General features: G+C 41.1%; 1 protein-coding gene across 1 annotated transcript in view; it reads right to left on the bottom strand.

Moving 5' to 3' along the window:
- Positions 1–14,723, bottom strand: part of adgrb2 (adhesion G protein-coupled receptor B2) — a 266,754-nt gene that overhangs the window by 94,433 nt on the left and 157,598 nt on the right. Inside the window, exons 14-15 of the mRNA XM_086279307.1 lie at positions 7,953–8,040; positions 7,055–7,157 (exon numbers count right to left, since the gene is read on the bottom strand). Of these exons, the coding sequence (XP_086135433.1) occupies positions 7,055–7,157; positions 7,953–8,040 (191 nt within the window). The remainder of the gene's footprint in view (positions 1–7,054; positions 7,158–7,952; positions 8,041–14,723) is intronic.

Raw genomic sequence — 14,723 nt, 5'->3', positions numbered from 1 at the left:
GTCTTGATGGGCCAGATGGATGGGCCCGTGGCTGGATTGGTAAAGGGCAGAGAGCTCCAGTCCGACTCAGACGCCAGCAAGGTGGAGGTGGAGTACTGGTTTGGGCTGGTATCATCAAAGATGAGCTTGTGGGGCCTTTTCGGGTTGAGGATGGAGTCAAGCTCAACTCCCAGTCCTACTGCCAGTTTCTGGAAGACACCTTCTTCAAGCAGTGGTACAGGAAGAAGTCTGCATCCTTCAAGAAAAACATGATTTTCATGCAGGACAATGCTCCATCACACGTGTCCAAGTACTCCACAGCGTGGCTGGCAAGAAAGGGTATAAAAGAAGAAAAACTAATGACATGGCCACCTTGTTCACCTGATCTGAACCCCATTGAGAACCTGTGGTCCATCATCAAATGTGAGATTTACAAGGCGGGAAAACAGTACACCTCTCTGAACAGTGTCTGGGAGGCTGTGGTTGCTGCTGCACACAATGTTGATGGTGAACAGATCAAAACACTGACAGAATCCATGGATGGCAGGCTTTTGAGTGTCCTTGCAAAGAAAGGTGGCTATATTGGTCGCTGATTTGTTTTTGTTTTGTTTTTGAATGTCAGAAATGTATATTTGTGAATGTGGAGATGTTATATTGGTTTCACTGGTAAAAATAAATAATTGAAATGGGTATATTTGTTTTTTGTTAAGTTGCCTAATAATTATGCACAGTAATAGTCACCTGCACACACAGATATCCCCCTAAAATAGCTAAAACTAAAAACAAACTAAAAACTACTTCCAAAAACATTCAGCTTTGATATTAATGAGTTTTTTGGGTTCATTGAGAACATGGTTGTTGTTCAATAATAACATTATTCCTCAAAAACACAACTTGCCTAATAATTCTGCACTCCCTGTAATGAAGTTCTATCAAAAATATAGCCTATTTTAGTACTAGAAGACTACTATTCTCTATTGTATTTTGTATTCAGGAGCTGCTAAAAGCCCAATTAATTTCAAGTAGCAATTACAGAATTGTGTGGCTATGATTAAAACCCGGTTACAGTTTAAATGAAGGCAGAGTGGTGCTGTGGTTAGCACTCTCACCTCACAGAAGGGTTCCTCACTTAAACTTCAGTCGGGATTTTCCTGCTTGTTCTTTTTCTATGTACTCCCTGTGCTTCTGTGAATTTCTTCCAAATATTTCCAAAAACAGGTATTATATTCCTTTTAAAAAATATAAAGCTTAGGATGAGGAAATATTTACTGTGCTGCTTCCAGGTCCTGACTTCCACCCTTCCCTACTACTGACTCTTGATGATCTTGTTTTTCATGTCCTTGGCTGAAGTCGGAATCCTGCAGCCTCTTCAAAGTTGATAAAAGCTGACCAATCTTTTTGGTTGTTAGAGCAGCATTTGTTTTTGAGTGAAGCCTTACCTGTTTTGGTTAGCTTTCCTAAGTTTCTGCCTTTCTTGTTTTTTTCTTGCTAAACCTAAAAGATTTATCCTTAGCTGTTCTGCCTTCTCTTGCAGTCGCCAGAAGAAACTTGTAAGGGAGAGCTGCCATTTTCTTTTGACGTACACCTTTTTCTCCTATTTTTCTTTGGTTGATATGTAGTTGATGTATAGATTTGGAACCTTTCTTTTAACTAAGGTAATTTGTTGATGGAGTTTTATTTTAAGTTTGAGCTTTTTTTGTTTGGTGTACTCGCCTTATGCTTCATTGTTAACATTTTGGCAATAAATTGTTTAAACCAACCCAAACAAACTCCTCATGTTCCCCCATCTAGTATTATGTTACCTGTAAACCATTTTGGGAATGTAACATAGTTGGGAGCACATGTCGAGGACTTCTCATACCAGCACTAGATGGTGGAAGTTTGGTTTTGGAGACTGTTTGGTTTTTGGGTCTGTTAACAGCTGTGAGCATGACAACTGATCCGTTTGACTTAAGTTTCAGAAAGAACCTTCTTGGGAGGAATAACATATGTGTAGCAAAGGTGATTTGCTGTCATAGCGGCGCACTTCAAATTAAATTTTAAATTAAATAACATTTGAATTGAAAGAGATGACGAAGAACGGAGTAAAGTACTCGCTGGAACACAGCATAAGCAAACCTAATTCTAGTCCGCTGAGTTCTCCCTGTCTGTGCACGGCAAACTCAGATGGCACTCAACGCTTCCTCACAAGTGAACGCAGACAGTAGCTGTGTCCTAAAACGTAGGCTGCATCCTTCGGAGGCCGCATTTGAAGGCCGATTACGTCACAGCTAGGCGACGAAGGCTGTCCAAATTCGTCGACTCTTTCAAATGCAGCCAACAAATGCGTCCTTCATTTCCCCGAATTTGAAGGATCGGTCAGGTGTGGCCCACCATATCCCAGAATTCATAGCCTGGCCCAGCCAATTCCAATTCCCAACAATGGCGGCCGCTATTAAGTTTTAATATTACTCTTATTAATCTTTCTGGGTCACAAAATAAACTTTTAACATACTTTCAGGCGAGAAAGTAGCCATGTAAACTTCAAATATCTGCTTGGTTTATTAAGACATTGCATATTTGCAAAAGTGCTCCGACATTTTCGGAGACGTCTGTTACCCACCCGCTCGATAGCTAGCCGGGGGGGTTCAATGGTCACTCGACCCGGCGAGAGCAGCGGACTCCCGGCTTCATCATTTTCTCAGGTTAAAGATAATATATAAGTCACTCGGATGACTTAAAAATGTAATTGTTTGGCTTTTTTCGATGTTTTATTTGTTCTGCAGTAAATCGGTTTGGCGTAGATCAAAGTTATTAGAGTAGATTAGATTAAACAAAACTTTATTAATCCCTCGGGTGGGTTTCTCTGGGATTTTCACACAGCTGAATAAACGTCAAACAAACTGTGAGACGGTCAAGAATTTACGCCAGTGTCCTGTTATATTTTAGATAGCAAAGAGCAGACGGCCGAGTTTATTAAACTCCACCGAGACAGCGGTGACGCAAATCTGAAGGCTAGACTGTCGCATTTCACAGCCTCGCACTTCCGGCCTTTTCGGTCTTCGAAGGACCTGGCCCACGTAGACCGCGCAGGCCGGGTCCTCCAAAGGATTCGGCCTACGTTTTGGGACACAGCTAGTGTCTGTTTTTTTTCTGATACCTCACGCTGAGGACTGTATAGACAGCATCAGCTCAGCAAAAGATGTCAGTAAGTTAGACCTCCTTACAGGTTACTGCCAAATCCTGCTTGCTGAAATAGCTTTTGAAGTCTCAGCATTTGTTACGCCTGATCACTTTTTGCAGTGTACTGTGATGGTCTTTTGAGATGAAAAATGCACCTGTGACCTTTCAAAGGCTAATGACCACCGTCCTGGGTAATGTTTCAAACTGCAATATTTATCTAGTTGATGTGGTTATTTATTTTCCCCATTGGGCATAGCACATTGCAACAATGAATCATTTTTTTTTGAAGCAGAAGCTTCTCTGACACTAAACTTGGCAACATGTGAGTTTGGCAAGGCCACTGTCACCTAACTTTTGAAGGAACCTTTATGACCAGATTCATCCTGTTGAGGCTAAGGTTTCTGCCATTGTCGACCTTTCCTGTACCTACCTCCAGAAGGGAGATAGGTACATTCCTTGGGATGGCTAGATACTACAGTGCTTTCTATAGAAAATCTCCCAAGTAAAGGCACCTCTAACTAGGTTGTGCAGCCCAATGTAGCTATTTGTCTGGAGCAGTGAATGGCAATGTGCTGTTGCTATTCCAGATTTTTCCAAGCCTTTCCATACTCTTGTCATTTTTTTTATACATACAGTTTTGCTTCAGCTTTTTTGTATGTTATAACCCGCTCTTCTCTGTGGCTGGCAAGGACCAATAACAGCACAAACAAGAGTACCACACAGACCGATTGTTTGTGACACTGCCTCTTATAACCAACAACAACTTATAGACAACATCTGCAAAGTTGCCTGTAGTCTGTGTGCAAGGCCACTGTAAAACCATCATGCTTCTCCTTTAGCCATAAGATGGAATGACGAACTGTCCAGCCCTGTGTCAGCAAGGATAAGCTGCACTTCCGCCTTCATGAAATTTTACACATGTGTCAGGTCTGGTGAAAATTTATGTATTTTTGGGTCTTAAACATGGGCGGTTCAACATGATTCTACAGCGCCACCTACAATCGCTTTATTGAAGTACTAGTAGCAACATGAAGTAAGCATTAGGTGATAATCATCATCACTTCATCTACATGAAACTTTCATTAGTGGTTTATCAAATTACGTACAGCAGCAAGACTTTTAGTTGGTGGACACTCTTTATCGCCACCTAGTGTTCACAGGTGATCAGCGGTAAATTTATACAACACCCAAATAGCATCCCAGGCTTAATTCATTCATGTTACTGCGTAAAACGTCTCACCTTCAGCACACCTGGATGTTCACTGAGGTGCAAGGGCCATACTGTTGCTGCTTTAATTTAACTTGAGACTATTCAGTTGATTAATGAGTAATATAGGGCAGAGCATTTCTGATGCATGGCATATCAAGGGACTAGATGCATCTGCTGCATTAATTGTCATCACTCTTCCTTTAAAAAAATTCCATTTACAATTCCCACCCCAATGTTTAGAATAATTTGATATACATAGGATATATTGTTTAAAATAGTAACAATGGCATCTCATCCACTGGTTTAGGGTGTGCATGTGATCTACTATATGTGTCAGCCCTGGGCTGTGTGCCAGATAAGTGTCCGTCCTCAGCGGGAGCCTCTGGTTTATAGTACAAAGCAGCATGCAAGGATCAGCATTAAGACATCATCTGCTAGAAAGAGGATGTGCAACCTGCAATACCTTTGCTTTGCCAAAAGCGTTAAAAAGCAGAATAATAGGAAGATAAAAGATAGAGGCATATAAAGAAACTGCCATAATTGTGTAATGAATCAGTGGTTTACAGCAGGGAGATGAACTCACAGAGAATAGCGAATGAATACTAAGTCTTTCTAAATGAAACTTTGCAATACTTTTGACCCTCAAGTCCTGGTCAACACAGCAAGAAACTGATTCCACTTTCATTTTAGCATGTCTTCGTCAATATATATATAGTGTGTGTGTGTGTGTGTGTTCCTGTCTAGCTATCTTTGTGAGGACCAAAATCTGCATTCTACTATACTTGTGAGAACCAACAGTCACTTGTGAGGACTATACTATACTACTACTATACTTGTGAGAACCAACAGTCACTTGTGAGGACTATACTATACTACTACTATACTTGTGAGAACCAACAGTCACTTGTGAGGACACACAACCCGGTCCTCACAAATTTGAAGGCATTTAAAGGCATTTTTGAGGCTCAAAATGTGGTTTTAGTGTCAGGGTTATAATTAGGTTATGGTTAGGTTTAGGGTAAGGATTAGGGTTAGGCATTCATTTTTAATGGTTAGGGTTAGAGTAAGGGGCTAGGGAAAGCATTATGTCAATGAAGGTCCTCACTAAGATAGCTGAAGGAGGTTGTGTGTGTGTGTGTTGTCAGGAGGGAGCTGTTAAATATTTAACATTATCTTCAAAACTATGTCCACCTTTACACAGCAGAATGCCCAAAGAAACCCACATCACATCGAGGTCGTGAAGCATGCCTCTCATTAAACTAGCACTTAGTCCTTTTCCGCTGAAGACACCCCATGAGTCGTTATAATAACGCACTCCAATGTAATATAAACTGAACAGCTACCAGGAGACAGCGCGATACAGGGAAGTCAAAAAGGTCTGCGTTTATTCAGGCAATTCACCGAGCGCTATGGCGCTTTATAGCATGCAGCACTTTGAGCTTCATCTGAACTTAGAAAACATGGGTCGGCTGGGAGAAGAGGAGTTGCTTAACCCTTTAAGACCTACCATAGAACCAAGTCCGCCAGAGCTTATATTATATTTTTACATGCTGTGGAGCCATTTTTGGGAGCATTTCAAGTTGCTATACATCAATACATCAATATAGCCCAGATTTTAATAATATGTATTCATTAAGTGCATAGTAATTACATAAATTGCAAAAAAGTGCAATAAACTACAAAAAAATTGAAAATCGTTTTTGATTTTTTGACATATATTTGTAGTTAGAGAAATTTAAGAGTCTTATCCCTCAAAACTGTAAATACAAAAAAGTTGCACAAAATAGTTTCCCACCACAGGAAAATTATTTTGAGTGTCTTCATAGTTTTATTTTTGAAATACACCAATTTTTATACACTGCAGGAAAAACGAAAATAAATATTATACTGCAAATTTGCAAAAAAGCAGCATATGCATCAAAATAAACTATTTCCAGCAGTGCAATATGAGTCCTAAGCATCCCAGAAACGACACAGAAAGTCATAAAGTCAAAGATAACTTTTAAAAAGAGCAGTATAGGCCCTGAGGCCCTGATCGCAAAAAAGACTACATTTCCGCGAAAATGACGTCACTTCCGGTTTCGGGCAGGTAATGGCGGAAATGCAAAAGTTCGCGCTGACGTCTATTCCAACGTAGGAAGTGTTTTGAACAGCTGATCAGATCGGTAAAGCGTGTTTCTGGAATATTATGTTTTTGTTCCTGCAAGCGCTTTTTATGCAGTTTTTGCAAAGCTTTATGTGGAAGGAAACCGTGACCTAGGACAAGCTGATGGCATCAGATGTAAGTACAACTCCTCCGGTTTCATATGCAAAAAAATTTTTTGCGCTAGCTTACGTGGTTGCAGTGCTACTGGGATTTAAAAATAGTTACGCATAAACAGAGCGTTCCCGCTCCGATCGGCTCTAAAGGGTTAAAGCCTTAAACAAATTTATTTTCTTGGAAAATACTTACTACAAGCAGAAAAATTCAAACCCTTGCACTAGAAAAAATTTCATTTACTTCATTTATTTTAAATGTTTTGGGTTTATTTTTTTCATTTGGGAAAGTTTAGATGATGAAAATAAAAAACATGATGTGATGCATTCTTTCATCCCTTAAAACTGCTTACAAGACAATCTAACTTTTTCTCAGTGGTCCGAAGCAGAAGCTTAGCGGTTTTGAATAGTTGCCAGAGAAAAGAAAACAGCCTTTTATATACTTACATTTAATAGCGGTGACAGCTCCACCACCACCATGGGCTCACTGGGTTGTGGTTCCGGTCGTATTGTCACGGTCAGGATTTTGGAGTTGATCACTGCAGGCGGACTGTAAAGACATTCGTTTTTTTATTTTTATCTTTTTTGTTTTTTAGACAAGTGTTGGTGTACATTTAAGATGGAGCTGAATGGGCTCTATGACTTTGGAGAAAGACCAAAAATAATACATACAAATACCAACAAATAACAAAAGCAAACTAGTAGGAGGTGAGGAAATCTAAAAGAGAGAAGAAAGCGAGCGCCTGACTAAAAACAGAATACTGCACCCATTAACATTCAGCATGGCTACAGAGTGAAAAGGGTTTTAACAGATCCAGCTAATCCACAACCAAGAGCAGTGACCTGAATAAAAGGGCCCAGGGCCAGCACAAACACCATATCACAATGCCCTTTTTCACAACCTCCTGATTTCTTCTAACTTTTATTACTGCATGTTCTATGCAAGTTTTGGGACCCATTAGGCCCACACCCAATCCAAGCTCAGTGTACACTTCCAAAAATATACTGACAACTCAAAGGAAGGGGGAAACATCTAGGGAAGTGTGCTTTTTGATAAGTGTGGTAAGCAGGCGCAAGGACACAAGAGAAGCAGCAGAGTTGTAAAAGGGAAGAAAAGACATATGGAGAACTGGAAGTTCGAAAGAAGGGAAGGAAAAAATAGAAAATGCACAGAAATAAAGAGAGACTGTTGTAAGAATGAAGAGACCACGAGAGAGATTAAAAAGTCAGACAAAGCGCAAGAAAAAAATGAGTTACAGAAAGGTAAAAGAAAGGACAGCGAAAAGATAAGAATGAAATGTGGTTTTAAATCCTCAATAACAATAAAGAATAATTAAGTACTCACGTCGCTGGAGGTAAAATGATGGCAAGTGTCCTGTACAAGATGGCTCCAATGACATAGTACATTGTAGATTCTGTTTCGGCTTCTTGCTCTGAAAGAAAAGAAAATCAGTACGTTTTAATACCTTCAAAATAAACTCCAAATCTTTCAGCCCATCGGCCAGTTTATCCCATATCCCCCTTGTTATCTTGTTCAAAGGCTCTTGTTGCTGAAAACTACAATGCAATGAAATTTTCACAACAACAAAAACAGCTTGAGGCAAATGGAAAATATTTCATATCTAACATTTTATTTCAACCCCCCCCAAAAAAAGAAAGTCAAACAGCTCTAGACTAGAATCTGCTAAAACTCATCAATGGCTATACTGATGCTAGGAGCACAATGAAAATGAAATGGAAACTTGTGACAAGTTCAAGACGCAACTTTGGGCTGTGGTGCGTAAATGCTCTGTATGATTTATTGCTGCCCTTGCTAATCAGTGTCAGAAATACAAGTAACAGTATGTACAGGCCAAAGTTGTTAGGACACCACTGGCCACTCTCTCGCGATTTCTGAGAATAGAAGTTGTAGACTAGTGACAGGGAAAGTAAAGAGAGCAGTTCTAACCTGTAGAGCTAACCAGCTTCTGCAGTACTTTGATGTAAAAACTAATTTTAAAAATGGCCGTATGTTGGCTTTGTTGGGATAAACTGAAATATAAATCAGTAACTGAAGTCATGTGTAACCATATTCTGCACTGGGGTATTGAGCCTACCAAGGAAGAAACCAATGCTACTGCTACTAGCACTGCTAAGGTTAGATAACTCTGCAAAATATAATAAAAAAAACCTATGAATTTGCAATGTCATACAACGCACAGTGTTGCAAATTTCAGCAACATTTAAAACACGCTTGAATTAATCAAGAACGTAATTAACAGTTTCATGTATCTCCTAAAATACAGATATAATATATGCTTGGCTAATATTTAACATTGCGCATTTAAAGTGTGCGCAGTTTGAAATGTTTTCTTTTACACTACGCTGCTGCAGGTTTGTTCTCTTGTTTAAACGCCCAGAAAATTAGTCGCTATGAACGCTCCTAATGTTTACCACTGTTTAAATATGCATGACCTATATGCATGCAGCTGTAAGAAACAAACATAACTTGATCTCCTGACATTTCATCAAAACCTGGATTGCATTCATTATTCATCTGTTTCATTCATAAACTCCTTCAGACAGGTCTGTGTTTGCCCTTCCACGTAACCGGTGAGTAGTAGTATGTATAATGTGATTGATTTAACAGTGCAGCACCTCTGGTGCATTGATAATAGACAATAGAAGATAGTGGAGAAATGAAGGATGTGGACAGCATAGCTTAAAACTAATAACCCTCTTTTCTTTAAGGATAAGCCTGATGATTTTCCATAAAGTCTGTAGTTTTACTATTTAACATAAATTAAGTTTGAGCTAAGTTGCACTGGTCAACTAAATAATTAGATTTACCTGTCTCATCAACCATCAACATTTCAGCCTAATTTAAATGTACTCCTTAAATGACACTAACATGCTCTGGTGGCTACATCAAAATAAGAAAGGTGAGAATATTGCAGCGCCTTCCCAAAGTTTCTGGCAGCTACACATTCCATATCCAGAGTAATTATGCTTCTCAGCTGAAAACGTAAGTCAGGTGCAAGACGCTGGTTTCACACTTTGTGTGGGTGGAGACACTGTCACTTTGTTTCCTTTGAGCAGTTATAGTAGCTCAGCATTACTGTGTATCTAGAACTGCTGAAGTATCAAAACCTCATTCCTAAAAGCAAGCCTTTTACCAACATGCACGAAACATGAGTAAAGAAAAGTCAGTGTGTCAGACAACTTCAGACACTGTCCTTGTCCCTCTCGCTTCATGTTAGTTCCAAATCCCCTTTCTTCCTCTTCTCCTCCACCTCAGCACACACCCCTCTTATCCATCTCTGTTGTTGTTGCTATTCTCCCATGCACTTTTCAACTTTTTCACTCTTTTCAATAGTCCTCTTTTATACCCCCTTGCCTTCCATCGCTCTATTGAGTGTTCTTTTGCCAAAAAGAGCAGGAGCTCCCAAGGAGATGTAGTGTCCCTCTGTAAATGTCACTTTGTCTCAAGTGAGAGGAGGCAGAAGGAAGCAGAAGGGGGAAAGTATGAGGGAAAGAGTTCATGCTGAGAGATGCCACTCCCTCCTTTGCCCTTTTAGGCTGAGAGAAGCAACGGAGAGGCATCAGCAGAGAGAGTGTGGGGGGGACAGAGAGGGCTGATGGTATCAGACACACTGGGTGACTCATCCAAAATCTGTCTGCCTGCTGCCTAAGAGGTAATACTTGGGAAGAGAGATAGCTATGCAAAGACAGACGAGAAGAGAAAGAGGAAGAGACAAAAAGATCTCAACTGTGGAAAAAAACGCAATTGTGAGACTTGCGAGGAGGCAAAAAAAACAGATCAAAGTCAGCATGAGAAAGCCTGCAAGTTTGATGGATCCTAATTGGACAGTGTCTGCCAAGGCATGCAAATGAGAAAGTCAATGTATTATGGGTAAATGGTAAATCTATGTGAGGGGGTGGCACTCCTACGCTTGAGGATGATTAATACCACAAAAGCACTCAATCACAAAACTCTAATTTCCCATGAACAGACTTTTTGTCACTCTGCCCTTGCTAAACATCTAAATGATTGGTGGTCAGCTGTAATCCAGGAAAATGGCAAACCACCAGTCACCAGCTGTGAACTTTAATATGTCATTTATCAGGAAAATATATTCTTGCAGTTGATTCTAAGCCATAACTTAGCAATTTAATCGAAGACAGAAAGCTCCTTGTCAGTTGTTTTTTTCTTTCTTCCTTAATTTTCAGTACTTTTCTGTTTTGCACACCACAACAAGTGTGGTCTCCTGCTTAAATAAACATATTGATCAGGCTCAGGCTACTTTGGTTCAGTGATGCCAATATTACCACTAACTGCCTTCTATTTAACTTCTAAGTTGCTCAATTGCTTTAAATTTTGGAAACTTCTAAACTGACCCAACTTTTCAAGACACGTGTATATGCGATTGTGAATATCCAATGCAGCTGATGGTCTTTGCCTCAGCAGCTCACTACTAATAAGTCTGCATGAATTCCCATGGCACTGATTTGCACTTATCTGGTGTATTTCCAGCTTTTAATTATAGGTGGCATGTTTTCTGCCTACTGGAAACTGTGTATGGTTTAGGTAATAAGGACACTGCCTGGATAAAGTATTTCCAGAAAGAACCACACTGAACCTTTGTGGAAAAAGGCTTTTCTGGCAATTGTGCAATGCAGTGATGAGCTACCTTGGTTCAAAGTCCCAAAAATACCCACAGGAAGCAGCTGCCTAGAATGGTTACCACTCTAATTCTGGCAAACAGTTGGCCAAGGAAAATGAGCAGAGCTAGTGTTTATTATTGGTTGTGTAACACTGATGTAGCGCTAATGAGTTAATACAGGCTAGGGATTGAGTGTGATTATTATTAATCAGAAGATTTAGGAATGCTACTGGAGCTGATGGGCAGTAATTAAATACACACAACACAAAATGCTTTTGCAGGTACCATGTATTTAACCGAAAGCAAAGAAAATTAAGAAAAGAAAATGAAAGCTTAAATAATCATTCCTGCTGTAGCTATTTAATTAATAGAAAAACCCAGTGGGGGTGCACAAAAACAACTAAGCAAATTCTTCTGGCTTATACCAAGCAATATAGATTCTCAAAAAAAGTTCCCCATAAATAACACATGTTAACATCGAAAACACTGATCCACACTGAAGTCCATGAGTTTTATCTGAATATCCATGAGAGATGTCCAAGCGCTATTGTCCATAAACGGGGGAACTGGTGTGTATGATTGTGGAAATCAGTGTATTCGGAAATTACGGGACAGAGCGTCGCCTTTGATAGCTTCCTACCAGTCCAGTGGAAGCTTCAATGCAGAATGAGTCCTGCTCCTAGCCGTTCATTGGCTCGCCATCCTTTTCCATACCCAAAAAAGGTTCACCTGGCCAATTCCATTCTGTTCAGTGCACAACAACATTATGGCTCTGGCTCACAGTAATCAGCATCTGCAACAGCTCTGTCACCTGGCTTGCCTCCACGCATCTGACGGGAGGAAGCCGGGACAGGCTTACTATGACCTACATGCCATTCGATTGGCTGAGCAAAGTCATGTGGTTGGAGTCATGCATTTGTGATGCGTTCAATGGCAGGAAATAAGTGCAGGAAATTACTCTGGGTTACACCCTCCCCCCTTGAATACATGCACGTCCCGTTGCATGACAACACTACACAATATGTACGACTGAAGGGTTAGAATTGGTGGTTGCGGTGGTCAAAGCATCTGACAGACTATGTAACAGAGACTGAACAACTGATATCAATGGATTGCCTAAGCGGGCATACTGAAGTCGCCTAGGTGGTGATCTGTGACGCGTTGACCGCCTCAGAGGGGGGTCAATAACCGAATCTGAGCAATTAAGAGTTGGTAATGTCACAGGACTAGGCTCGGCCGCTAAGTTGTCAGAGACTCCAGGATCGGACAAGTCTGTAGACATGGTTTCAAGAATGGGTTCGGGTAAGATTTCAAGCAAATCTTCCCCTGATGTCTCATCAGCGTCAAACTCCAATGGGTCTTCCCTCTGGGATCCTGACAGAGCTTCTCCAGCTGATTCCATTTCAGGTGTAGATGTTTGAGGAAGTCTTTCCTCCTCACCACTGGGAAAAGACTGTAGGGGGTTGAGAGACTTCTCCACTCTAAACTCCATTGGGAGCGGGGCAAGGTGGACAAAGGTCGGTTCAAATACATTCTCTTCAACAAAGTACTCAGGAGATTCCTGTTGTTTCTTGGCCTGTTGACGAGTTAAAGAGGGTGTGATTGGAATAGTCTCATCTGATGGTCCTGACTCTGTTGCAGGAAGAAACCCACACGGAAGAAGGAGATCTCTGTGCAATGTGCGAATTGGGCCGTCTTTGCATTCTGGTTTTACAGTGTAGACGGGGAGATCTTTGGCACATTTCAGCACTACAAAGACATCTGGTTCCCATTTGTCAGCAAGTTTATGTTTGCCCCTCAGCCTCATGTTCCGTACCAAAACTCTGCTTCCAACTTCTAGCTTGGACGGTATAATACGTTGGTCAAATCGAGTCTTGTTCCTCTCAGCGTTCTTTGCAGCATTCTTTGAAGATAGCAGATAACTTTCTTTCAACCTAGCTTTTAAGTCTTGTACATACTGTGAATGTGTCTGTTGTTCTTTCTCACGTACAGGAAGATTAAAAGCGAGGTCAATGGGGAGACGAGGACAACGTCCAAACATTAGTTCGTATGGGGTGTAGCCAGTGACTTCATTTTTGGTACAGTTGTAGGCATGGACAAGTGGTTTCACAAACTGTTTCCATTTGGATTTCTGTTTGAATTCAAGAGTTCCCAACATGGCCAGTAGAGTGCGATTAAACCTCTCTACTGGGTTTCCTCTTGGATGGTACGGTGTTGTGTGACACTTTTGGACTCCCAACAGGGCGCATAACTCCTTTATCAATTTCGACTCAAAGTCTGGCCCTTGATCTGTATGGAGTCTTTCTGGAATTCCATAATAAACAATGAAGTTTTCCCAAAGACAGTTAGCCACAGTTTTTGCCTTTTGGTTTGGTGTTGGAATGGCAAGGGCATATTTGGTAAAATGATCTGTCAGTACCAGGATGTCTTTGGTGTTGCTGGTATCGGGCTCGAGACTGAGGAAATCCATACAAATGAGTTCAAGCGGACGTGATGTCCGAATGTTAACCAGAGGAGCAGCTCTCTCCGGCAAGCTTTTCCGGCGAATACACCGGCCACAGGTTTTTATTTTATTTTCCACATCCACTGCCATTCTTGGCCAATAGAACCGAGTCCTGGCAAGGTCAAGGGTCCGTTCCACTCCCAGGTGGCCCATATCATTGTGGAGGCTGTGGAGAACAGTTTGCCGCAGTTCTGTCGGAAGGACCAGTTGGTATGATGGTTGTTCATTTTCATATCTTATCCTATAGAGGATACCATCAATCAGCTCCAATTTGTTCAGTTCGCGAAGGAGAAGAGGAATTTCAGGAAGCTCTTTCCTGGCTGTCAGAGGAACTCTTTCTCCTGACTCCAACTGGTGAATAACCTCCTGAAGAGTTGGATCAGTTCTCTGTTTTTCATAAAGCTCAGAATGGGATATGGTGGAAATAACAGGAAGTCCATGTGAATCTTCTGAGTAATTCTCAGGAAGCACTGCTGTGTTGATGGACAGGGATTCAACCAAACTATTCTCAGCTTGGGTCCTGACAACACCACTTTGGCAAATCGCATCGACAACTTCAGCTGATATTTCACCATCACTGCTGCTTGAGAGATGTTGTTGAGTAAACTGATTAATTAGCTCCTCATCTTTTTGAGCAGGTTCCCCAGAGGAAGTACCATCATGGGGCAGACGGGAAAGTGCATCTGCATCCAGGTTTTGCTTGCCTGCTCGATACCGTATCTTGAACGAGAATGTAGAAAGAGCAGCCAGCCAACGATGGCCGGTAGCATCCAACTTTGCTGATGTCAAGATATAGGTAAGTGGGTTGTTATCCGTGACCACTGTAAAGCTTGCTCCGTACAAGTAATCATGAAATTTTTCTGTCACGCTCCACTTCAGTGCCAAGAATTCAAGCTTGTGAGCTGGGTAACGACTTTCACTGGATGACAACCCCCTACTAGCATAGGCTATCACCCTAAGTCTCCCCTCT

Source organism: Aulonocara sp. 'chitande type north' Nkhata Bay, linkage group LG22, assembly GCF_057382095.1.
Source record: "Aulonocara sp. 'chitande type north' Nkhata Bay isolate Kocher_YH1m ecotype deep benthic linkage group LG22, A_spYH_male_GT1.1, whole genome shotgun sequence".
Taxonomy (NCBI): Eukaryota; Metazoa; Chordata; class Actinopteri; order Cichliformes; family Cichlidae; genus Aulonocara; species Aulonocara sp. 'chitande type north' Nkhata Bay.
Note: the sequence above shows the minus strand (reverse complement) of the source record. Positions and strands in the feature narration are given on the sequence as shown.